Source organism: Acinonyx jubatus, chromosome E4 (genome assembly GCF_027475565.1).
Source record: "Acinonyx jubatus isolate Ajub_Pintada_27869175 chromosome E4, VMU_Ajub_asm_v1.0, whole genome shotgun sequence".
NCBI classification, from domain to species: Eukaryota; Metazoa; Chordata; class Mammalia; order Carnivora; family Felidae; genus Acinonyx; species Acinonyx jubatus.
Genome location: NC_069395.1, coordinates 28382723 through 28407879, shown reverse-complemented (window position 1 = coordinate 28407879; position 25157 = coordinate 28382723). Strand labels below are relative to the sequence as shown.

General features: G+C 49.8%; 1 protein-coding gene across 10 annotated transcripts in view; it reads left to right on the top strand.

The window, feature by feature from the left end:
• The window catches only part of NAV1 (neuron navigator 1), a 243441-nt gene that overhangs the window by 211801 nt on the left and 6483 nt on the right, over positions 1-25157 (top strand). For 7 of the 10 annotated variants that reach the window (XM_053208821.1, XM_053208822.1, XM_053208823.1 and 4 more), the window contains 22 exons: positions 223-361; positions 805-1102; positions 2206-2899; positions 3297-3740; positions 4341-4382; positions 5067-5215; positions 7060-7230; positions 8370-8422; positions 9200-9223; positions 9334-9411; positions 12335-12418; positions 12650-12761; positions 16966-17087; positions 20777-20973; positions 21231-21423; positions 21516-21684; positions 22223-22320; positions 22490-22585; positions 22825-22984; positions 23669-23904; positions 24723-24877; positions 25020-25091. In XM_053208821.1, coding sequence (XP_053064796.1) covers positions 223-361; positions 805-1102; positions 2206-2899; positions 3297-3740; positions 4341-4382; positions 5067-5215; positions 7060-7230; positions 8370-8422; positions 9200-9223; positions 9334-9411; positions 12335-12418; positions 12650-12761; positions 16966-17087; positions 20777-20973; positions 21231-21423; positions 21516-21684; positions 22223-22320; positions 22490-22585; positions 22825-22984; positions 23669-23904; positions 24723-24877; positions 25020-25091 — 3786 coding nt within the window. The remainder of the gene's footprint in view (positions 1-222; positions 362-804; positions 1103-2205; positions 2900-3296; positions 3741-4340; positions 4383-5066; positions 5216-7059; positions 7231-8369; positions 8423-9199; positions 9224-9333; positions 9412-12334; positions 12419-12649; positions 12762-16965; positions 17088-20776; positions 20974-21230; positions 21424-21515; positions 21685-22222; positions 22321-22489; positions 22586-22824; positions 22985-23668; positions 23905-24722; positions 24878-25019; positions 25092-25157) is intronic. The other 3 variants (XM_053208824.1, XM_053208826.1, XM_053208825.1) reach the window with 3 other exon arrangements.

Sequence of the window (25157 nt, the reverse complement as noted above, 5' to 3'; positions counted from 1 at the left end):
AACGTCTTCTTTTGCCAGATAAAGACAGAGTGCTTTCCTTTTATAAAAGAACATCGCCAAAGTATACTTCAAGTTACTGGCAAACCCAGGACTAACCTTCAAGCTTTCTCCTCTTGGCCAGTCTATATACTGGAATAGAGCCATTTCTCCCATCAATATGAAAAGTTTATTTCTTGCCTTGGCTTCTGTTTTAACTGCTAACCTTTATCTCCTGTCCCGCAGCTGGGATGAGAGCAGCTCCATCAGCAGTGGGCTCAGTGATGCCTCGGACAACCTCAGCTCAGAAGAGTTCAATGCCAGCTCCTCCCTCAACTCCCTCCCAACTACTCCCACTGCTTCTCGCAGGAACTCTACAATAGTGGTACGTAAGCTTACAAACACCTGGGCCACTATGTCGAGATGAACCACAGGGCAGACGGCAATGCCTGGGTACACGTTCGCACATACACTCGCCCACCCCGTGGGATCTCTTCCCGTGTGCCTTTGGCCAAGTCCTTTTAGAGCTGGCCAAAGGAAACCTGAGGCTACCAAGCAGTCTTAGCTGTGGTCCTAGTAACACCTGTATTAGTGGCCACGCCTACTTGGAGTGATACATCTCTGTTCCAACCAGAGAAGAAAAAGAAGCCCTGAAAGACACAGGATGTCTTTTCTCTGGCACACGAGAGGTATAGGTCGAAACCCTGGGTTGACAACACTGTGGAACGAGCAGGGCCACCCAGCAACCAAAATAAATCCCGTCAGCCTCCTTGTTTCCATCCCCAAGACCCTCATGCCTCACTCTGCTTTTTCTGTTCTGCTCTTCAGCTCCGCACAGACTCAGAGAAGCGCTCACTGGCAGAAAGCGGGCTGAGCTGGTTTAGTGAATCAGAGGAGAAGGCCCCCAAAAAACTGGAGTACGACAGTGGTAGCCTGAAGATGGAACCTGGGACTTCTAAGTGGCGGAGAGAGCGGCCCGAAAGCTGTGATGATTCATCCAAGGTTGGAGAACTGAAAAAGCCTGTCAGCCTGGGACACCCTGGTTCCCTGAAGAAGGGCAAGACCCCGCCGGTGGCTGTCACTTCCCCCATCACTCACACAGCCCAGAGTGCCCTCAAAGTCGCAGGTGAGCCTGGAATAAAGGAAGGGATGAGGGCAAAGTCCTCTTTCTTTGGCTGCTCCTCTCCTTAAGGTCATTAACCCACAGGATGGTAGCAAACATCTACAGAGTGCTTTAACAGCAGTCTTGTGAGGTAGGGAAGATAGGTATTACTATTTCCATTTTATGAATATAGAAATAAAAACAAAAAGGGGTTACGTGGCAGAGCCAAAACCATACAGCTAATAAGAGGGAGAGGCAGGAGTATGTTATGTTCAGAGACTAGTTTGACCTGCCTTTAGATACTTCCCATTGGTTGTCTTTCTTTCCTCTCCCAAGACATTTGGCTGGCGTACTTCTTCACAAGGTACTTGCTTGGCCTCCCCGTGAGGTCCCAAGAAAACAAAAAATCAGAATTGCATTGCTCCCAAAGTTGGCCCCTTGGGTAACTTTTCGCCTTAATTGACATTTCCCTCCAGGCTCTACCTACCAGGAGGTGTGGCCATAATCTCAGCTGTTTGTGGCCCCTCCTTTTTGTCCTTCCTTGGCCAGTTGTTAGATGCACTTCTTTCTTAACCTTTGTGGTTGCCTCTGCCATTTTCACCAAAGTGGAATGTCCTACTGTAATGGGAGTGGGTCGTTTGGTTTTCTTTTTTTAAGTTTTATTTATTTTGAGAGAGAGAGCACGCACGCACTCGTGTGAGCAAGCTGGGGAGGGGTAGAGAGAAAGGGAGAAAGAAAACCAAGCAGTCTCCATGCTGTCAGCACAGAGCCCAACACGGGGCTTGATCCCATGAACTGGGAGATCACGACCTGAGCCCAAATCAAGAGTCACACGCTTAATTGATTGAGCCACCCAGGCGCCCCTGCTGTATTTTCTAGAAGCAGAAAATAACAAAAAGCAAAACAAACAAATAAAAAAAAACCCTGAGGCCGCTCCTACCCAGTCTCCTTCCTCTGGCGAGAAATTTCATCAGCCTACGTGGTACCTGCTTACCAGTCTCTAAAATTCTATAGTACCTTGTCAATGTGTCCTTTTCCCATGGAGGGCAAGAAAGGGATTTGCCGGGACATTGCCAAGGTATGGGCCAGTTTCAGCCACTCTTACCTCATTTCCCGCCCTCTTACAGGCAAACCGGAAGGCAAAGCTACGGACAAGGGTAAACTTGCAGTGAAGAACACCGGGCTACAGCGCTCCTCCTCTGACGCCGGCCGGGATCGCCTGAGTGATGCTAAGAAGCCTCCCTCGGGCATTGCTCGCCCCTCCACTTCAGGATCTTTTGGCTACAAGAAGCCTCCTCCTGCCACAGGCACAGCCACTGTCATGCAGACCGGGGGTTCGGCCACTCTCAGTAAAATCCAGAAGTCCTCAGGCATCCCTGTCAAGCCCGTGAATGGACGCAAGACCAGCCTAGATGTGTCCAACAGCGCAGAGCCCGGATTCCTGGCTCCTGGCGCCCGTTCCAACATCCAGTACCGAAGCCTGCCCCGGCCAGCCAAGTCCAGTTCCATGAGCGTGACCGGTGGGCGGGGCGGACCTCGCCCTGTTAGCAGCAGCATTGACCCCAGCCTTCTTAGCACCAAGCAGGGGGGCCTTACACCCTCCAGACTGAAGGAGCCTTCCAAGGTGGCCAGTGGGCGGACCACTCCAGCCCCTGTCAATCAGACCGATAGGGAAAAGGAGAAAGCCAAAGCCAAGGCGGTGGCCTTGGACTCAGACAACATCTCCCTGAAGAGCATTGGCTCCCCAGAGAGTACTCCGAAGAACCAAGCCAGCCACCCCCCAGCCACCAAGTTGGCAGAACTGCCACCAACCCCTCTCAGGTACCCGAACTGGGCAGCTTCTTCCTCGTCCCTCTGCTCTTTCTTTGACACATGCCTGTACTCCTTAGACCAAGTGAGGCCTGGCCTACCTACCCACTGTCGCCTCTGGACCTTTGCCTGGCTCTTTCCCCTCCACTCCCCTGTATGACAAGTTCCTTCTCCCACTTTCAAAACTCACCTCGTTTATCCTATTCCCTGACCAACGCTTAACCTATCTTCAGCACTCGGACGAGTGGGTTTTCTGGGTTTCCTTACATGTATCTTTGTATGTAAATCCATCCGTGTGTAAACCCACCTGTGTCTCCCACGTGCATGTGCTGTCCCCCTCATGAAGACCGCCTCTTGCTTCTGTCACTCTGTTATTCTGAAAACTTTATTTAATTTTCACTTCCCTCAGGGCCACAGCTAAGAGCTTTGTCAAGCCACCCTCCCTAGCCAACCTAGACAAGGTCAACTCCAACAGTCTGGATCTGCCATCGTCGAGTGAGGCCCACGCTTCAAAGGTCCCAGATCTGCATCCTACAAGCTCAGCGACCGGGAGCCCTCTCCCTTCTTGCTTCACCCCTAGTCCAGCACCCATTCTCAATATTAACTCAGCCAGCTTCTCCCAGGGCCTGGAGCTAATGAGTGGTTTCAGTGTCCCCAAAGAGACCCGCATGTACCCCAAACTCTCAGGCCTGCACAGGAGCATGGAGTCCCTCCAGATGCCAATGAGCCTGCCCAGTGCCTTCCCCAGCAGTACCCCTGTTCCCACCCCCCCGGCTCCCCCTGCTGCACCCCCAGAGGAAGAGACGGAAGAGCTGACCTGGAGTGGAAGCCCCAGAACTGGGCAATTGGACAGGTAGGTGGATAGAGAGACACAACTGAACCTGGGTCTGTCCCTATGGCTCTGGCTCATTTCGCCATTAGTAACACCATCCTGTATTTGATTGCCGGGCTGTGACTTTGAAAATTTTTTCACGTACAGTAAGTAATTTCATGTGCTTCACAACACCTCCAGGAGATACGCGGGAGTTTCAAATTACTGTGCTGATAAATTATTATTATTATCACTATGATAATTGTACACTGGGGACACTAGTGCACAGACATTAAGTGGCTTTTCCAAGATGTCACAAGTAGTTTAACCTGTCATCCAAAGCTTTTGCTTTTTAGGCCAGACTGATGTCTATTATATCACACCTTAATGTGACCTTTTAGGTAGCTAACCACATCCTGATTCCTGAGCAGACAAAAACACTTCGTATTTCAAGTGAATTTCTCAAGTTGTAAGCACAGAGGAAGACTGCAACTGTCTTATTTTGTTTATAGAGATAAAGGGGTTTGCAGTTTGATGTCCTGTGTTAGGTGTTGCATCCTGTAAACCTGTGGTCCCAAATTCTAGTTTCTAAGATGGACCCACATGCCTCCCTCTCCCTCTCTCTCTCTTTTTTCTGCACAGCAATCAGCGGGATCGGAACACTCTTCCCAAGAAAGGGCTCAGGTAACCCTTAAATGTGTTTTTCCTTCCCTCTATCTGCGGATCCTGGTCTTTGGGAAAAACTGTAACTTGACCCGTCCTAAGTCCCGGTCATGAACTTAGTGTCCCTTTTAGCCGAGTTCTTTGTATGTGGTGCCTGTGCGAATGCCTCCTCGAGCCCTACCCAAGCTTAGTATTATGTGTGAGTCAACTTTATAGCCAGAGTTCTTTTTTGGTGACAGAGAGGAAGCAGGTTGGCACATGGGAATCCTACCTACCCTTACCTGTCCCGGCCTGTGCTGTCCCCAGTCCTGACTAAACTTCCTCTCTGTAATTTCCCTCCCTCAAAGTAAACCGGTGGGAGGACAGGCCGCCTCTGGGGTCACTGAGATGGGGAAGAGCAGGACACCCCGGTCCTCCACCAATTCTGCAGCCCTGAGTTCTTCAGCTAGGTGACTCCTGCTCTGTGGAAGCCCACGTATGGAGTCGTAAAGCTCTGTCCTGAGCTCCCGGGAAGAGGCTGTCACGCCCCCTCCATCATTTCAGTCCCCACCTCAGGATGTCACCTTGTCTGTTGCTCCCTCACTCCTTAGGCAGTTCTGTCTGCTCCCCCTTTCCCTTGTCCTGCGTCCAGAACCTCCACACCAGCCAAACCTCTGATATCACTTTGTGGTTGCCTGGGCTGAGTTCTTCTGCTCCGTCCTACAGGTACCAGCTTCAGTCCCAGGAGGACACCAAGGAGAGGCGACACTCCCATACCATTGGTGGGCTGCCCGAAGCCGACGACCAGTCAGAGCTGCCTTCCCCCCCTGCACTCTCCATGTCCTTGAGTGCAAAGGGCCAGCTTACCAACATAGGTCAGTGTTTCCGGTCACTCACTGTGGCATGGGATGAAGCAGGGGTCACCCTGCAGTGTGAGGCAAGGCAGCTGGACTTTAGGGTTCGTCTCGTATTTGACTCCCACCGCACTGGGTGGCTTCGTGGTGCCTCAGTTTATCCGTCCAAAATCAGATTGAAGGCAAAGTGCTCCAAGATCCTTAAACTGAAAAGTTGCCCCTGGGCACAAGCTGTAAGGGTCCTTGTAGCATCAGAGAGTCTGAATGATGGCGTGGAAAAGCCACAGACCGAGGCCCGGAGATCAAACTAGTGCAAGAAGCAGGCAGTCGTTGCCAGAAAGGAGCTGCCACACTCGGGGCTGCGATACTAAAATGCTGGGCTGGTGGAGAAGAAGGAAGGGACAGTTGTTGATTGCAAACGATGGAATCTGCCTCCAAACTCAGAAAAGTGCAGGCTCCCCGGCTGCTGTGGCTGATCCAGGACCATCCTAGCCCTGAAGGCAGAGCTGGTGGAGACACGTCCTGGCTACACCCTTTCTAAAGCCTAAGGAGAAAGGAAAGCTAGGAAAGAAGGAAGAGACTGCTGATTCAGAGGCAGGGAGGCAAAGAAGCTTCAGGTGGAGGCCTGGCCACGGCACAGGAGCTCACCAGCCCTGGCTCTGGGAAGCAGCATGCCGTGATTGGCTCAGTGGGAACCCCTTTAGAACGAGCCCAGGACAGGCTTGTCGTTTGCCGTGTCTTTCTAAGTCCACCTCCTGTCTCAGCTGAGTGAAGGAAAGCAGTAAGGGAAAATGAGGACCTGGAACATGCCTGTGGGATGGCTGCGGGCAATTTGAGGAAAAACTAGGAATTAAGATCATTTTGCCTACAGGAGGGAATGATTCCTAAGGCAGGGTCATCTGGTTACCGAAGGGCCATTAAATGGAGGATGGGGCCAGCTTGTTCTCCATCTCCACTGAGGACCAAAGAAGAGGAAATGCGTTAGCGCTGCAGGATGAAGGGGCTGGGCTAAACCGTGATCGCCTTACGTATTTGAGAGGGCCGAGAGAGGTGCGAAATCTTCCGCACAGGTCTTTATGGAGAGACTAGACATCCACCTGCCTGTGTGGAGGCAAAAGAGTAGCCAAGGGGAGGTGCATGTGGGAGTGAACCCTGGGAGGCCGTAACCCCAACACGGGAGGGACAGAGGGGAGCAGGTCCTGCAATCGGCAGGGATTCAGCGGAGCCCAGCTTCAAAGCAGATTCTAGGAGACTTACCTGAGCTCCATCCACCTGACCTTCCAGCCGGATGCTGGGCAGAGAGGGCTGTGTTTCTCGCTGCGTCAGAACCGACCAGTGGCCTGGGACGACGCAGCTTGTGGGGAGAGTCTCGCTCCCTCCCATAATGCCGAGCCCATCGGAGCCCATGGCCTGGCCCCCTTCTCTAGCTGCCTCTTTGTCATCATTCAGATCTGAGTCTTGGCCCGAATTCTTAGTCCTCCCAAGCTGCCAGGTGTATTTTACGGAACCACGACATCCCATTTTCATCGGCACTTTCAAGTGATGTGAAGGTTTCAGAAAAGCGACAGTTCCCGGGCAGGGCTGAGGGAAGGTCTTTAAAATAGGAAACGCTGTTCTCCCTTTATTCCTGACAGCAGGGTCCTTCTCCGTTAGGGCTCGATCTCCCCAGGAGAGACCCCACCCCTAAGCCCCAGCTGCCTGCACACTCCCACTGCCCCACCTCGCCCTTCCTCTCCTGCCCTCTCACCATTTGCCTCCCATGCTCCTGGTGCTCCATTTCCCAAGGGACCCAGAGAGCTGATGACCCTGCCTCTTCTCCTGCCCTCCCCCTCCCTCCCCTGTCCCCCTCCCCTCTGTCCTTCCAGTGAGTCCCACTGCGGCCACCACGCCAAGAATCACCCGCTCCAACAGCATCCCCACCCACGAGGCGGCCTTCGAGCTGTACAGCGGCTCCCAAATGGGGAGCACCCTGTCCCTGGCCGAGAGACCCAAGGGGATGATTCGGTCAGGATCCTTCCGAGACCCCACGGACGACGGTGAGACTTCATGCCAGCGCGGTTCACGCTCATTCCAGCTCTGCTGGGCCCCCTCACCTGCCACCACCTCCACTACCACCACCACACACACGTACATGATTCACAGAACATCGAGTTCGGGCCATTTCAGTTCTTTCTTCCCATCCCTTTGAAGGGTCTGGGGGCCCAGAAACCTTGGGTGGCACCGTCTGGCGCTGGGGCTTTGGGATGGAGCATTTGCCATTGGGGCTGGGGGCGGGAAATGGAGCGTGGAAGGGTTACATGGTACCCCTCGGAGCGCTCAGAAAACTGCAGCTCCTACCCTCCTCGTTCCCCCAGTGGTCTTTCCTCCCCCACAGTCTCTCAGAGTATGTGACAAGATCAAGGGGCATAATGGTAGCTCTTAAATCCCGAGGAAGAACTCGGCATCTCATTCCTCTTTCAAGAATGTTCCACGGGGCGCCTGGGTGGCTCAGTCGGTTGAGCGTCCGACTCTTCATCTCAGCTCAGGTCTTGATCTCAGGGTCGTGAGTTCAAGCCCCGCGTTGGGCTCTGCGCTGGGCGGGCATGAAGTCTACTTAAAAAAAAAAAAAAAAAAAAGTTCCAAAGTTTAGCTTCAAGGAGGGCCCTGTGGTTGTTTGTGATGATCTGGGTGTGCATGGTCAGAGCCTGGAAGATGGGGCTTTACCAGAGAGCAGACTTCCGGTTGTTATTTGCAGGACGCTCAGCCTGGAGGCATCCTTGCAGAAGCTGCTGTAGTTGTGTCAGTAGGGCTATTGAATCATCAGAACGAGTATTTTACACTTCAGTACGGTTTTCATCTGAACGGTCCGGTCCCCAGAGCTGAGAAGATAAGATGACGCCTATCCACGAATATCTCCTTTCCCTCTCCCTGAACCCTCGTGCCCCTCGGAGCAGGTTGAGCAAGGGCCCGCCATCCCCAGGCTGCCAGAAAAATGTAGCCCGAGGGAGGAGGCTACCTCTGCTCAGGACCTCGCCTCCTCAGCAGACACCTGCTTGCTCTGGGCTGTTGTCATAACCAACCTGTTTGCTACAGATGCCCTCCAGAGTCAGAATCCAAACTCCTGCCTTAGGGCTCTGCCCTGAAACCCCTTATCCCTGGAGCTCTCTGTTAACTCTGTGTTCTGCTTCTCTTTCAGTTCACGGCTCAGTGCTGTCCCTGGCCTCCAGTGCCTCCTCCACTTACTCCTCAGTAAGAGCGTTACTTCTCTTCCTCCCTCATCCCCTGTCTCCTACCATTGCTCTGCTCCCTAGGACCTGTGTTGGGTGGGTAACTAGTCGAGGGGGGGGGCGGGGGGGGCAGGGCACTGCTACCTATTCATTATGCCTTATGGATCTGGGGTAGGTCTGGGGAGGCGCCTGGAGCTCGGAGCGCTTGGTTGTGCATCGGTTCCTCAGTGGTCTCTATGGCCTCACCACCAATTCCTGAGCAACTCTGGTGCCTTTTGTTCCCCTCCTTTGAAATTTCGATAGTCCCCTTATGATAGAGCCCATTCTGTGCCAGGGTTAAGTGAGAAGCATCCGTGGCAAGGTGGGAGGGGGAGGTTTATAGGACTCCAGGATCCTCACAGCATACAGACTTTACCAGATGTTTACTGTGGGGGATTGGGCACACTGCATTTTGCTGTGAGGTGTAACTCGGGCCTTACATTTATTTTGCCCCTAATTCTTCACTCCTTCAAGTTAGTGGCAGTAGCCTTCAGATCAACCTGAGTTTCATTTCCTAGCCTTCTTGGCAATGACAAAGTTGGCTAGAGATGAGCTCCAGAGAAATCTTTTACGTGAACCTAAGTAGAGGGTCTCAGCTCACCTCGTGAGGGGCCAGGGCCAAGAAACGGAGTTTCAGCCTCTTCGCACCTCTGAGTCATGCTTCTTCAGGTTCTCTGCCCTGCCACTGGGGCCTGGCTTCTTCACCTCCATAGTAACCACCTCCTTCTCTCTTTTCTCTCCTTCTGTGCTCCTTCTTCAGGCTGAAGAAAGGATGCAATCTGAGGTAGGGTGCAAAGCCTTTGTCTCGGCTTGTTAACACCTCTGCACCCCATTTTGCTTCCAGATCTCCGACTTCTTCTGCCACCATAAGTTGTATTTCTCTCCCTTTCACAGCAAATCCGAAAGCTTCGCAGGGAACTGGAATCATCCCAGGAAAAAGTGGCCACCCTGACGTCTCAACTCTCTGCCAATGTGAGTGCCATAAAGTAGGGGAAGACCCAGGCAGTTATTTTGACTGTAAGTCAGATAAGTTCAGCCAAAGGAGGGGAATTCTCTCATAAGGTATCCCCTGGGCTTAGATTCCAAGGGAGTGGGTCCCGTTCATAGCCGTACAACAGAGGATTTGGTGACTGGCCTTCCCTTTCTCAGAGTCTCAATTTTTATAAAGAACTGTTTTTGCCCCCACTGTAATTAATAGGTATGGATATGTTCGTACCCAGTGGTCTTTGAACTCCCTAGAGAGAGAAAGGATTATCAGTGGTTCTGCATGGAGGTGGGAACAACCTTGCCATTGGCCATGGACAGAAATAGTTATGTATTATAGAACCCTTGGTACTCTTTTGCTGCTGCCCTGGGGTATGTTCGTGTTTTTGTTCACACCGCATAACCGGGCGGGCACAGAACTGGCTGTTAGCATTCTGTCTGGTGAGCATGGCACCACTTAGAAACACAGTTCTCGTTCTCGTCCAGCTGCTACACTCGCAACTGCCTTTTCTTAGCAGTCTCCTTGGGCAGGTGGCACAAATGACCTGAGCTCTAGGTTGGGAGCCAGGATTCTTTGTCTCTGCCCTCAGCGTGCCCTCAGTCCATCCAAGAAGAATGAGTTTCTTTCTTTCTTTAAGCCTTGGTTTTTCTACCCTGTGAGATGGGGGGAAATGAAGCCACCTCCTCTCCCTAGGCTGTGGTAGTTTCTCCCCTGTGACCAAGTTGCAAACAGAGAACATAAGAGCCATTTTCCCCCAAAGCTGTAAACAACAGCTGAGCCGGATTTGCAGGAGCCTTCCAAGTGTTCACACAAAAGTAACCATGTCTGCAATTTCCGCAGTAGTTTCTGGGGTTTTTTTCTTGTCCCTTCCTCTCTGGGGAACCCAGCTGTCAGGCCTTGAGGTCTTCCTTGGGATCAGGTAGAAGACTCTCTACCAAGATTTTGCATGTTTCCATCCCGTTTCAGCAGCCGTTCCCTCACCACGCTCATTATTCTCTTTATCCTCTTTTCCCAAACCTTCAGCTAATAAGTTGTACCCTCGCTAGTTTGTTTGAAGCCCATATCAAGCACCGTTTTCCACTCTTGGGGACCCATAAGAATTACAATTCAAGCAAGAACCATCGCTTCCTTCCCATATGCCCCACCCACCATGGCCAGTGGCCTGGGTCACGTCCTGCACACCCCAGGAAATTCATATCTGGGAGATGCTGGGGGAAGAGGCGCCAGGGAGGCAGAGAACATTAGTGTGTCTGATTCATTTACACTGAATCTGTCAGCCATCATGCTGTCAAGGCTGGGTGAAAGCCAAGAAAATGAATTTAGGAGGTGATTTTTCTTCGAACAGGAAGTTCCCTTTGGCTAAGAGAGAACAAATAGCCAGACGTGACGGGTTCTGAATTTGAGAGGCAGATTTCTGTCGAGGGTCGGAATCCCGTCCTCAAGCAGGAGACAGTGATGCCAGGACTCTGCAGGATCCCTTGATTCCTGATTGAGCTTTTGTTGTGTTCCATGTAACTTCCCAGCGGCCCACGCTGAGGACACACCCTAGACAGGGAAGGGCTGCAAGGCATTTCTACTTCTCCCAAGTGCCCGCCTCTCTCTGGCACCACTGCTTACCCTTCAGGTCTTATAGGCACCCTGGTGAGGTTGAGGGTTAGGGAAGGTCCAGAGGAGGGAGAAGTTGTATAGGAGACGAGAGGAAAGCCCATCCAGAGCAAAGGGCCCAATGCGCCAAGACAGCACACAGGAAGCTGACAGTTCCTGGGGTTTCCCACGAGTAGATGTCTGGGGGCTCCAAGCAGTCTGTTCACAGGGATGTGGAGAAGTGAGCAAGAGGCAACCTGGGGCCACGAAAACAGGAGGCACCGCTGTTTGGTACAGTAGGTGAAAGTCAACAGCTCAGGGTCGTGACATAGGTCTGCCACGGAGCCCAGCCCTAGATAGATTCAGAGTACATGCGTGTGAAAGAGGCAGGTCACACAGGCCCAAAGGGATTGCCTCCAGCCACTGTCAAATGAAAGTAGCCTCCAGGCATGTTTCAAGGGCAATAGGTATGAACTAGAGTTGGCCCAACAGGGGGAGAGAATCATTGGCTCACAGGTAGTGACAGGTGTCACAGACATACATCCTAGAGCTTTGGATGAAGGACTTGCCCAAAATATGCCTGCCACTTCTGCCTAGGGTCACTGACTTGGTCAGATACCCTCCAGTGATGGCTGTTCCTCCATTCCTAGCCCCCTGCTTCATTTCCTGCACCTTTCTCAAAGGCTGGAGGGCTAGCTCCTGCTCCTAGTGGCCTTAGCTCCACCCTCCCCAGCCAGCCTCCTCCTCATGAAATCCACCTGACATCTAGTGGCCAAACTGTGGAATACCCCTGAAGTTTCCTGAGCTCCTCCTCTCCAGCCCTGCAAAGACAGCCCGAAGAAACCAGGAACTAGGAGACGCAGGATGGAGTTAAGAACAGAGGGCACTTGAGAGCAGAGGTGGAAAGAAGCACCAGTGTATGCTGGGAGGTGATTTAGACCCATGGGGGCCAGTCCGCCAGACAACGGAAGAGTAAAACCAAGATAATAGGAATGTCCCAGAAGAGCGAGGGACAGTCCCACCTCTGGTGATGGTACCAGGACCCAAGTCTCCTAGAGCCTCCAGAAACCTGCCCTACCCTGATGCTCTCTGTGCCACGTCATCATTCAAGAAGCTGGTCCCCACCGGGAAAGCTCTTCAGGCCAGAAAGGTGTTTGAATTCCACCTTGCCTGCTCAGGGAAATCGATGTTTAAAAATCACCAAAAGGTTTGTCAGCCATGGTCAGTGCTGAGACACAGAATATCAGCTCCAACTACTTCCCATAATAGGCTTTTCTTTTCCCAAGCCTCAGGCAACGTAGGAACCTCCTGACATGTTTATTTCAGGCTAATCTAGTGGCAGCTTTCGAGCAGAGCCTAGTGAATATGACATCCCGTCTCCGACACCTGGCAGAGACAGCAGAGGAGAAGGTAAGGGAGCTGGGATCCAGGCTAAGGCTAACCTCACCCCCTCTCTCCCGAGCACCAGGTTCCCCCTCCCTTCCCGCCACCCCGAGTTCTCACCCTGCCCCTCAGCACAACTGCCCCCGTCCCCTGCCTTCTCTATCAAGTCTGCTGGAATTCCAGTGCCTCGCCTGTCGCCTGGCGCACAGTAGGCGCTCCTAATCCCAACGAATGACACTGTTGTCATCTCTCTCCTAGGATACCGAGCTGCTGGATTTACGAGAAACCATCGACTTCCTGAAGAAAAAGAACTCTGAAGCACAGGCAGTCATTCAGGGAGCCCTCAGTGCCTCAGAAACCACACCCAAAGGTAGGACATCCAGCCTCAGGTTGAAGGAGAACAGGAATGGGGTTATTGGAAATTTTTACCTATGCCTATAATATGCCGGGTCCCATATCAAGTTTTTAGAAGGTGCTGGCCCTTTGATGACTTTCAGTGTGATGCTCTGGACTGGTCAGAGCCAGGGGCATGATCCTACCATCCCTGGGGTGAGGGAGAGTTGAGCAGACCTGCAATCCCCATGGGTCTTCCCCCGAACCTTTAGGACAGAGCCCAAGAGCCTTCAAAGACAACCATTAAAAGAGCACTTTATTCTTAAGAAACCAAAGGTAAATCCAGGGGCACCTGGGTGGCTCAGTCAGTTGAGTGTCTGACTTCGGCTCAGGTCATGATCTCACAGTTCGTGAGTTCAAGCTCCACATCGGGCTTGTTGCTGTCAGCATGGAGCCCACTCTGGATCCTCCCTCTCCCTGTCTTCCTCCCTCTCCCCTGCTTGTGCTCTCTCAAAAATAAACAAAACATTAAAAAAAAAAAACAAAACAGAAAAGAAACTAAAAGTAATCTTAACATATGATCCAGCAGTCACACTCCTTGGTATTTACCCAGAGGAGCTGAAATTTTATGTCTTCCCAAAAGCCTGAATGTTTATAGCAGCTTTATTCATAATTGCCAAGACTCGGAAGCAACTGAGATGTCCTTCAGTAGGTGAACGGATGAATGAACTGTGCTGTAACCAGTCAATGAAACATTACTCAGCATTAAAAAGAAATGAGCTATCAAGCTATGAAAAGATACAGAGCAGTGTCAAACGCACGTTACTAAGTGGAAAAAGCCGATGAGAAAAGGCTGCGTGCTGCATGACTCCAACTCTGACATTCTGGAAAAGACAAGGCTATGGAGACTGTGAAACGATCGGTGATTGCTCAGGGGGCAGGCAGGGGTGAATAGGCGGAGCATAGAGGATTTTTAGGGCAGCAAAAGTACTCTGGATGATACTATAACGGTGACTGCCTGTGAATGTATTTGTTCAAACCCGTAGAATGTATAACCTCAAGAGTGAACCCTCATGTCAGCTGTGGACTCTGCTGATAATGATGTGTCCGTGCAGACTCATCAGTTGTAACAAATGCATCTGTCTGGTGGGGGAGGCTGAGAGTGGGGGAGGCTACGCATGTGTGGGGGATGGGGTGATATGGAAAAGCCCTGCCCCTTCCTTTCAATTTTGCTGTGAACCTAAAACTGCTCTACAAGATGAAGCCCCCAAAATGAGCACTTTAATAAGGGAAGGGAAGCAACAATAATATAAAAGCAAGGAGGGGGACAAAACATAAGAGACTCTTAAATATAGAGAACAAACTGAGGGTTACTGGAGGGGTTTGGGTTGGGGGGTGTGGGCTGAATGGGCAAGGGGCATTAAGGAGGACACTTGTCGGGATGAGCACTGGGTGTTATATGTAGAGGATGAATCACTGGAATCTACTCCTGAAATCATTATTGTGCTATATGCTAACTAACTTGGATGTAAATTTTAAAAAATAAATTTAAAAAAGTTAGCACTTTACCTTTTTATCTACACACACATATATATTCTTATTTGATCCTCCTTTCTGTTCTCCAAGGGTGATGCAGTCTACTCTTCAAATGAGACAAAGATCACATGGGTTACATGGGGCTCAAATGACAAGTTAGCCTTGGCATTTAACAACCAAACAGTCAAGTTTGCTAGAGAAAGTCAAGATGAGTAGTGGTCTGATGCCCCCAAATCCTGCAATCTCTGACTCCAGAAGGGCTTCCAGGGTACTTGGATGGTCCTCTAACTTGCCTGCAGCCTGTTTTCCTTTTTATTCCACTATCAGTGGTCCCCAACTTCTTTTTTTTAATGTTTATTTATTTTTATTTTGAGAGAGACAGAAAGAACGTGAGTGAGAGAGAGGGAGAGAGAGAATCCCAAGCAGGCTCCATGCTGTAAGCACAGAGCCCGATGTGGGGCTCGATCTCACAAATCTGAGATCATAACCTGAACTGAAATCAAGAGTAAGACACTCAACGGACTGAGACACCCAGGCGTCCCAGTGATTCCCAACTTCTATCAGTGTTCTCCAGCCCCTTATTCCACCATTGACCTGCCTCACTCTGAACAGACTCTGCCTCCTCCTTACTCAAGAAAATAAAACATTTTCAAGTAAGAACTCCATGGACTCTTCCCCCACTCCATCAATTTATATTCATCGAATCCTTACTTATTTTTCTCCCATTTCGTTAGAAGGGGCTGCCCTTTCTGGCCAAGAGGGATCCCTTATCTAATGCTTGGGGATGCTCCCCCTAGCATTGATATCCCCAGAACACATACACATACTTTTCTACATCTTTGACCTCTTATTCTCCGTTCACTCCTTCCTCTCTGCTTATAATGCGGCTAAAGGCTCGTTTATCTTTAAAGAAGAAAAAAAATGTATCTACCTACATCCCTTCTAATTATAATCTTCACTCCTTCCTTCACCAACTTACCCTCCACTCCCCTTTCTCACCTAACCCTACTCTAATTTGTTCCCAGTACTACCATCCTACCGAAACTGCTTTCATTCAAACCACCAGGGACCCCCATTTTTCAAACTTTAATAATTTTTGGTACTTACTTTACTTGACTTCTGTAAAATAGACATAGTACCTAACCAGAAGTTTGTTGTATCAAATCAGAAGAGCTCACCATGGTGTGAGGCATATAGTAGGTGCTCAAAAAAAAAAAAAAAATCCTTTCACACACACACACACACACACACACACACACACACACACAGGCAATACACCAAGGTTTCTAAGATCTAGCCCTGTTAGGCCTCCTTTTTTTCATTACCTTCAAAATATAAATATAATCAGATTTTTAAAACGTTTTTATTTTGACATAATCACACACTCACCTGTAATTACGAAGAAATGGACAGCCAGTCTCCTCCAATGTTAACATCTTGCCTACTGTAGAACGATGCCAGCAGATTTGTTTTTTCATAGCACTTACTGTGATACCCTGTTGAAAGAGGAAGTGGAGGGTTAGATCGGAGATAGGGAGCTAGTTGAGTAGATGTTTGCAGCTGTCCTTCTAGAAACAAGAGCTGTTCGGTGAAGATGTGGGTAGTTTCTGGTTTATTTTCTCACTCTCTCCATGAGCAGAAATGCATAATAATTTTAAAAAATCTGATTATATTTTGCCCTTGCTTCAAAATCTCTGCTGTTCTTGCTCATTACCTACGGCACAAAGGCAAATATCCTTAAAAAGGCATTCAGGGCTCTCCCTGACCTGGCCTGAACCTGACCTCCACCCTCTTGCTGTGCTCCCTGTGCTGCTTCCCATTCCAGTCTGCCTGAGGTTCCACAAAGCAAAGCCAGAGCCCTGCACAGGGCCTCTGCATGTACTTTTTCTTTGGCCCTAAGTAGTTTTCCCAGTGTTCCTGTCTGAAAAACTTCTGTTCTTTCAAGACTCAAACATTTCCTCCTTGGTTAACTTTTTCCTTCCCTGTGGTGGAAATGTGGGTCATTTTTTATGCCATTCCAAACCTTCTCAGGGAGCTAAAAGGATTTTCTACCCATCAGATAAGAAAACGAAAGCTCATTTAGGTTAAATGCAGGACAGTGGCTAGTTATGTTTGGCCTTGGAGCACCAGGCAGGCAAGTATTACAGGGGGAAAATCATGAAAAATGGTACGTTGAGGGGTGCCTCGCTGGCTCAGTCTGTGGAGCATGCGGCTCTTGATCTTGGGGTGATGAGTTCGAGCCCCACATTGGGGGCAGGGTTTCCTTAAAAAAAAAGCAGTAGGTTGATGTCTCCACCAAAGTATTGAGAGCAAGCTTTCATTAGCCCTTCTCAGACCTAATCAGGCTGAGTTCATTAGTCTGTGTACTGCTTTTTATCCTACTAGACTGGAAGCGTCTTGAGGAGAAGAAGCATTTCTTAACTTACATTCTTACTTTTTTTTTTACCTTTAGCATGTTTTTGTTTTTTTTTTTTTTAGTATATGTGCTGCCGAAGCGAGCACACCTTTAGCATGTTTTTAACGTTGAAACATGATTGGCACTCCATAAATGCTTGTTGACAGAAATTATCCAGAAAATGAAAAATGTGGCTGTAGGAGTTGGTTGGTACCCTTCTCGTCTACGTTTGGCAGCTAGACTTGCCTTAAGTCTCACGTCTTCTTTAAATCTACCCTGTGTGTGCTTCCCATTTGTTCGTGGCCCCTAGAACTCCGGATCAAGAGGCAGAACTCCTCAGATAGCATCTCGAGCCTCAACAGCATCACCAGCCATTCCAGCATTGGCAGTGGCAAGGACGCTGATGCAAAAAAGAAGAAGAAAAAGAGCTGGGTAGGTATAGGTTGGGGGCGAGAACTGTGAGGAGCCATGGTGGGCCACCTCCACCTCAGCGTAGGGATTGGCTCCTTCCAGAACCAACCAAGATATGGTCCCTTGGGGTTAACACAAAGCCCCAGGTATCTGCTCAGGGCAAAGTCTGCTAAACTCTCCTTTGATCCCAGTCATACCCCACTTGTACCAAGGCCATCTCTCTAGCGCTTATGCACACCCACTTGCCTTGGGTTCTCCATGCCTTCGATTAGATCCAATGTAATTTGGCAACGGAAAGAAATCTCTAGCAGGGAACGTCCTATCAATCCCCTTGCCCATTTCCTTCTCTACTACGGAGAGAAGAATTTCTGAACAAAGCCATTCATACCCGATGCTCCTGGAAGTCATTTCTTCACTTTTTTTGGAGAAGTACTTATGGAACTTTCCATAATACTTCAAAAGGAATCTTTATATTATTGTTGACTAGTCCAGACATAGTTCCCCCCACCGGCTCCCCCAGCTGGCTCCTGATAGCCCTAAACTGACTTCGGATGACCTTTCTGCAATTCTATAGGCAGATCTAAAACACTTTTAGCTCCTCTGCTGCCTATGGGAAGGAGAGGATCCCCTAATGGAGATGTCTTGCTCCTCTGTCCCCTGTTCAATAGCACTGGCCCCCAAAGCTTTGTGTAGCACAGATGGGTCCCAGCTGTGTGAAATGAGTGATTAAGTGTTGCTTCTTTTTTTTTCCCTTCAAAATGCTGACTTCAAATCCCTATTTTTTTCCAGGTCTATGAGGTAAGAGACCCAGTTCCTCTCTCCTTGTTTTCTCTTTCCTTTTGCCATACCTTCCCCATTTCCAGAGCAACTCCCTCCCTTAAAGAAAGAGCGGCCACTCATAAAACTAACCGTAACAACCACCCCAGAGTTCCTAACTCACTCCACTGCATGGTCCATCCACGGCTGCCCCATATGAGGACAGAGGAGTGGTCTGGTTGGGGGCCAAATGGGAGAGTTAACAAAACCCTGATCTATTCCCTCCTGTCTTCCCCTTTTTACAAAATCAGACTGTTATAAAAGCAGTCAATTTGAGTTCCCCTATCCAGAAAATGAGCTTTCTGATTTTTGTTGTTGTTGTTGTTCCTTAAACCCTAGAAGCCCAAAATGGAAGAGAATCACTGGATGAACATTATCTTGACCACAATTTCCAGAGGCCAGTTCAGTTTGGGTCTCGCCTGGACATTTCGCTCTATAGGGAGATGAACCAGAGATAGGAGGGGTTATGATTCAGTCCAGGGCACCCTCAAACCACCCGCAGACCTGAAGCCCTCTGAGCATCCATGGAGTTTCCAAAGACATTTCAGGGGTTACAGTATAGTTTCTCAGACAAGCAGAAGGTGAACCCAGAATTTCCATTACAAACCAGACATCTGAGGTTCACTAACCCTATCCTAACATTGTGCCAAGTGTTACGAAGGATGTGAAAAGTGGAGCCTGTAATTTGAACCATCAAGGAGCCTGCAGAATTGCTGAGGAGACAAAAACCAAAATTGTACATATAATATTGATAACAGTCCAACGGTGCTGAAATGCTTAATTCAGCCACGGGGTGCTAAAGGAGCTCAGAGATGAAACTAATTACAGAAAGCAGGGGAAACCCCACAAAGGAGGTAGAAATTAAACTGAGATGTGACTTTGACAGAAGAGTGTGCCACGAGGCTTTCTACACAGACACTAATCACAAGGGGAACAGTGGGGCAGGGATTAAAATCAGTGTAGCTAGAGCACTGAGTACAGTGAGGCACAGATATGAAGGGCCTGCAATGCTAGGCTAATTATTTAAACTTGATTCTTTAGGTTAGCATTTCCCAGAATGTATTGTGCTCTAGTCCATGGAGATGCCCCTTAAAACAGTGATGCCATCATCGAATTTGAGAAGCCCTGCATTTCTATAGTGCACATCCACGTAGGAAGAACTGAGAAGTCCCTCAGTAAAGAGTCTGTTTTGGGGTGCCTGGGTGGCTCAGTTGGTTAAGCGTCCAACCCTTGATTGCAGGATCATGAGTTCAAGCCCTGCGTTGGGCTCTGCGCTGGTCGAAGGCTACTTAAAAAAAAAAAAAAAGAGTCTGTTTCGTTTTGTTTGATTGATCCATTGTTTCCCGAACTCAGGGAATCCTTCACCATCTGACACCAATGAACATCTGCCAACAGTTGGGCTTTGGGGGCCCTGAGCGACACAGAGAACACTACTCTCTCTCTCTCTCTCTTTCTCTCTCAGGATCTTAGTGATCTTACAGGGCATGTGCTCCAGGCAGATTGTGGTCACAGGATCTCTTTCTGCACACACACATACATACACACACACACACACACACACACACTTACATACACACACTCTGTCTCTCTGTCTCTCTGTCTCTCTCTCACTCTCTCTCATTTATACATAGCTTCCCATAGCTACAGCGATGTAGTGGAGACCATTGGGTTGAAAATTAGGAAGGCTGAGTTCCAGTTCCAGTCCCAGGCTTTCCTTCAATCCTGCAATCTCAAACAAGTCACTTTTCAGCCTCGGTTCCTCATCTCTGTGGAGAATCGAGCATTATGGGAGAATATTGACTCCTCAGTGATGATATATCCCCTGCGCGCATACTCTAGCTAACTGCACACATACTCTCTCTCTCATATCCCCATCACAGCCAGATTGGTCCTTTATGCCCTACCTGGGAGACAACAGCACACACTGCCATCAGTTCCACGCATCACCTGACAGTCTTTCTGTGTTCCAGAAGAGACACTGTGAAAGAGTAGCCTCAAATTTTCCTTTCTTTTCTCTCACTGTCCCAAAGATCTGGTTTGCTTTTGTCCCCTACAGCCTTCGACCCCTCCTTTACTCTCTGTCTCTTGCTGCCATCCCATATCTGTGTCCCTGTGCGTGTGTGCATGCTATATGGATGCATGTGAATGGGTGGGACAGAGCCCTGGTTTGCATCTCTAGCTCACAGTCCTAACACCCAAGCTCATCAACACACCTAAGGTCAAAAACAAAAAACAAAAAAAACATGGTCCAATTGTAGTATCCCAAGTATTCTGAGGAAATGCTGGGAAATATTCCTTACTCTAGGACATTTGAGTGGAAAGAGTAGAACGCACTTGTGTCTGTTTCAATCATTCTGGGATGTGCTGAGCATAAGAGAACCAAAAGAAACTTGATGCCACTCCCTTCTGATGCTTTCCACAGAATCATATTGCCAGTTTCTGGTTAATAGGTAAATGGATTCTGATCTGATGAGCCCTGGTCAAGGTGGATCCTGAGACCCAAAGTGAGCAAGGCTCTAGACTAAGCAAGCAGTAATTGGTCTGCTGGAGAAGGTGGGATTGGGTCATTGAGAGATTGGCCACCATATGACCTTCGGGGGCTTCTCTCTGCCCTCCTCAGGGGCACGGTTCCCCCGTGGGAGAGAGCAGACCCAAAAAGTTCCCATAGCCTACAACGGTGAACCAGAACATTCCACTTTCTCTCAGCCCTAATTTCTAGGCAACTCTTCTGTCCATATTCCATGAAGCCAATGAAGCCTTCAGAAGGAGGCTTAATTACAGCAAGCAAATACCCTGTCTGTACAGCTCTCTGTCTCAGAAATCCCAGACCAGTCCTCACCCAGTCTCCGGAGTGGAGCCCTGACGTCTCTCTGCCTGGATCTGCTTTTTTCTAGCTTCGAAGTTCCTTCAACAAAGCCTTCAGCATAAAAAAGGGACCCAAGTCAGCTTCCTCATACTCTGATATTGAGGAGATTGCCACACCCGACTCCTCTGCCCCCTCATCCCCCAAACTACAGCACGGCTCCACAGAGACTGCTTCGCCCTCCATCAAGTCCTCCAACTCCTCCTCTGTGGGCATTGATGTCACCGAGTAAGTGCTTTCTGCCCGCCACCCTGCCCAGTACTATGTAAGCTGCTGGCCAGAGCTGGCAGCTATGCCCATCGATTGCCCCTGCACCATAGATGTCTCCCGGAGCATGTGAGGCCAGCGATGGACCTTCCCTCCCACTACTGCTACTGATTATCTCAGGGCAGGAGGAACCGAGACTACCAGCCAAGGGTCTCAGTGTCCCCTAGTCACTCTAGAGCTTCCCCACATGACCTGGCTTCACTCTCACTTTCTTACAGGGGCCCCGCCCACCCGGTTCCCCACACTAGGCTGTTCCATGGCAACGAGGAGGAGGAGCCGGAGAAGAAGGAAGTATCAGAACTGCGCTCCGAGCTGTGGGAGAAGGAGATGAAGCTCACAGACATCCGCTTGGAAGCCCTCAACTCTGCCCATCAACTGGACCAACTTCGGGAGACGATGCACAACATGCAGGTCGGTGTCTGGGCAGAGAGCTGAGGAAAGGGAAGACCGAGGCTCGAGATCTGTCCAACCCTGCAACCCCACCCTGTCTGTTCTCACCACAGTTGGAGGTGGACCTGCTGAAAGCGGAGAATGACCGGCTGAAGGTAGCCCCCGGCCCCTCATCAGGCTCCACGCCAGGGCAGGTCCCTGGATCATCTGCTTTATCATCCCCTCGCCGCTCCCTGGGCCTTGCCCTCACACATTCCTTCAGCCCCAGTCTCACAGACACAGGTACCTGTTTGGGAGGAGAACTTTTAAGGGTGGAAAGAAGAAAAGGGGTTCGCTGTGACACCATTCCACTTGTACTGGTGGCATCTTTCTTAGGTCACGGAGGGAACGATGCCTAAACCAAGCAGATGCCAGTGTCGTGAGACACGAAGAGTTGTTAGGGTCCTTCAACCTTTTTTAAAAAAAAAATTTTTTAAGGTTTATTTATTTTTGAGAGAGAGAGAGAGAGAGAGAGAGACAGAGCACGAGTGGGGTTGGGGGTGGGCAGAGAGAGAGGGAGACAGACCCGAAGCAGGCTCCAGGCTCTGAGCTGTCAGCACAGAGCCCCATGTGGGGTTCGAACTTACGAACCATGAAATCATGACCTGAGCCAAAGTCAGATGCTTAACCGACTGAGCCACCCAGGTGACCCTGGTCCTTGAACCTTCATTTGGGCTTCAGTTTTTGTAAGAAATACTTATTTGGAAAGGATGATGACTGGAAGGTTTAGGAAAGCCTGTGGGTGCCCCCTAAAGCCAATAGTTCTTTTCACCGTCTACAGACCTGTCACCCATGGATGGCATCAGTACTTGTGGTCCAAAGGAGGAAGTGACCCTTCGGGTGGTGGTGAGGATGCCCCCCCAGCACATCATCAAAGGGGTAAGGAACTTCAAGAAGGCCTGGTCACACTATTGTTTTTATCCAAGAAAATCGGGTCTCTGAATACCCCCCAAACCAGAGTACCCCCATTGCTAATGCCTTTCATGATCCCTCCCTTTCTTGGAGTGATCTGCACTGAGGCTCACATCCTTCTGCTTTGGCCGTATAGGACTTGAAGCAACAGGAATTCTTCCTGGGATGTAGCAAGGTCAGTGGAAAAGTTGACTGGAAGATGCTGGATGAAGCCGTTTTCCAAGTGTTCAAGGTAAAGGGATACATGTACTCACAAAGGTGGTTCATCTTCTCATGGGAAATTCAGCCATCCGGGCATTGGGATCTTGGGGACCTTTGATGCTTCGTGGAGAAATGCTAACTAGGAAAAACATGTTCCTCCCTTACTCTGTCTACTTGTGTTCCCTCTAAAATTTGTGGCTTGTACATCTGTGTTTGTATCATCTTGGTGTTCCTCTCTATTCTTTTTTTTCTCCTTTTCTTGTCGGTTAGGACTATATTTCTAAGATGGACCCAGCCTCCACCCTTGGACTGAGCACCGAGTCCATCCATGGCTATAGCATCAGCCATGTGAAGCGAGTATTGGATGCAGAGCCCCCAGAGATGCCTCCCTGCCGCCGGGGCGTCAACAACATATCGGTCTCCCTCAAAGGTCAGTCTTTGTCTCTTCGGGTGCAGCGATACGGGGTGAAGGAGGGAGAGGAACATCAGACCATCCGTCACGCATTCGTTCAACAAGGATTTACTGAGAAGCTATACTGCGCTGGTCGCTGTACTTAAGTGACGAGAGATATAAAAAGGTCAGGAAGGGGCGCCTGGGTGGTTCAGTCAGTTGAGCATCCCACTTCATCTCAGGTCATGATCTCACGACTCCTGGGTTCGAGCCCCACGTCGGGCTCTGTGCTGACAGCTCGGAGCCTGGAGCCTGCTTCGGATTCTGTGTCTCCCGCTCTCTCTGCCCCTCCCCCCGCTCACCCTCTGTTGCTCTCTTTCTCTCTCAAAAATAAGTAAACATTAAAAAATAACAATAAAAAATAAAAAGATGAGTAAGATCCAATCCTAACTTTTATTCCCAGGGCCATTTTCATTCCCAGAGAAATTTCTAGGAAGCCTGGGTTTCTCACTCCATCCACACACCCATAGCTCAGAACATGTCCCGAAAACATAAGATCTGCATTTTCAAAACTAGGGGTTTGGGGATTCTCGTGGAACCACAGGGCAGGTGGTTCTGAGTTCTTTCGGTGGGCTCTGAGGAAAGAAATGCCATCAGGCGCCCTTGCCGTCCTCAGGGCCCTGGTCGTGGCTCATGCTCTCTGGGGCGGGGTGGGGGGTTCAGGGCTGAAGGAGAAGTGCGTCGACAGCCTGGTGTTTGAGACGCTGGTCCCCAAGCCAATGATGCAGCATTACATCAGCCTCCTGCTCAAGCACCGGCGCCTCGTCCTCTCGGGCCCCAGCGGCACAGGGAAGACCTACCTGACCAACCGGCTGGCTGAATACTTGGTGGAGCGTTCCGGCCGCGAGGTCACGGAGGGCATCGTCAGCACTTTCAACATGCACCAACAGTCTTGCAAGGTAGCTGCCTCCTGACCCACCCACCAGTCTTTCCCTGGGACTCTGCTTCCCCAAAGCCTTGCCCAGGCCTTTCCCCACCCCCTCTTTTCCCTTTCCTCCCCTTTGCCCGAATCCTCTCCCTTCAGAGTTCTTTTCTTTCCCATCCCACTGCATCCCCTTTCCTAGTCCCTCCTCTGCCCCCAGTTTCTTTCCACACTTTTCCCTTCCCTTCTTTCTCCATTCTTCCTGTGGCCTCTGTTACACTCCTTTCCCTTTTGTTGATCCTGAACTAAACGACACCCTTATTTCCACCTCACTTTCTGCCAACCCTGAAAATCCTGTCTCTTCTTTTGTTTTCTTCCCTCTACCTTTCTTTTCAGTATTTCTTTTCCATTTTACCTTGGCTTTGAACTTTCTGGGGAGAAGCACTCAGAATTAAATGTTCTACATTATGCGGTTCCCTGCCAAATCCGGATGTCTCTTGAACACTCTGAAGTCGCTTCAAATTTTGGCTCTTCCCAGCACGGGGAGGCACGTCCATTGGAGTGGTTCATGGTGCCAACCCAGTGAAAAGCCTTGTAGGATAGACAATATGATCCCCACCCTTCGGGGACTTAAGAGGCACTGCTTAAGATGGGTTGCCTTAGAGCCTTTGGGACCATGGTTTATCAGTCCATGGTAGCGTGCTTCTACAGTCGCATGTTAAAATGCATCAAACAGGAACCAAAGGCTCCAGGGAAATCCAGAACTAGCATAGCTTCTCCAGAAGTCTTCCTCCCAAGGTTGATCCAAGTGCTCTCGACTCCTGAGTGCTGACCCACTTCCTTCTCTTATCTCAGGATCTGCAACTGTATCTCTCCAACCTGGCCAACCAGATAGACCGGGAGACAGGAATTGGGGATGTCCCCCTGGTGATCCTGTTGGATGACCTGAGTGAAGCAGGCTCCATCAGTGAGCTGGTCAATGGGGCTCTCACCTGCAAGTACCACAAATGGTAAGCGGGAGTCAGGACCAAAGTCACCACAGTGGGAAGAGAGCCTGGTCGGTCCAACCTGTGAGCTTTCCATTGGGTCTAAATAGCAGAAAGCAAGTGTTAAAACGAGTCTAAGTAAACCTTTTTCCTCCTTCTCCCACAGTCCTTATATTATAGGTACCACCAATCAGCCGGTAAAAATGACACCCAATCATGGCTTGCACTTGAGCTTCAGGTAAGAACTGTGCCCTGGATGAACCTTCCAACCCTACCTAAGATTCTATAAACTAGTTAAATCCCA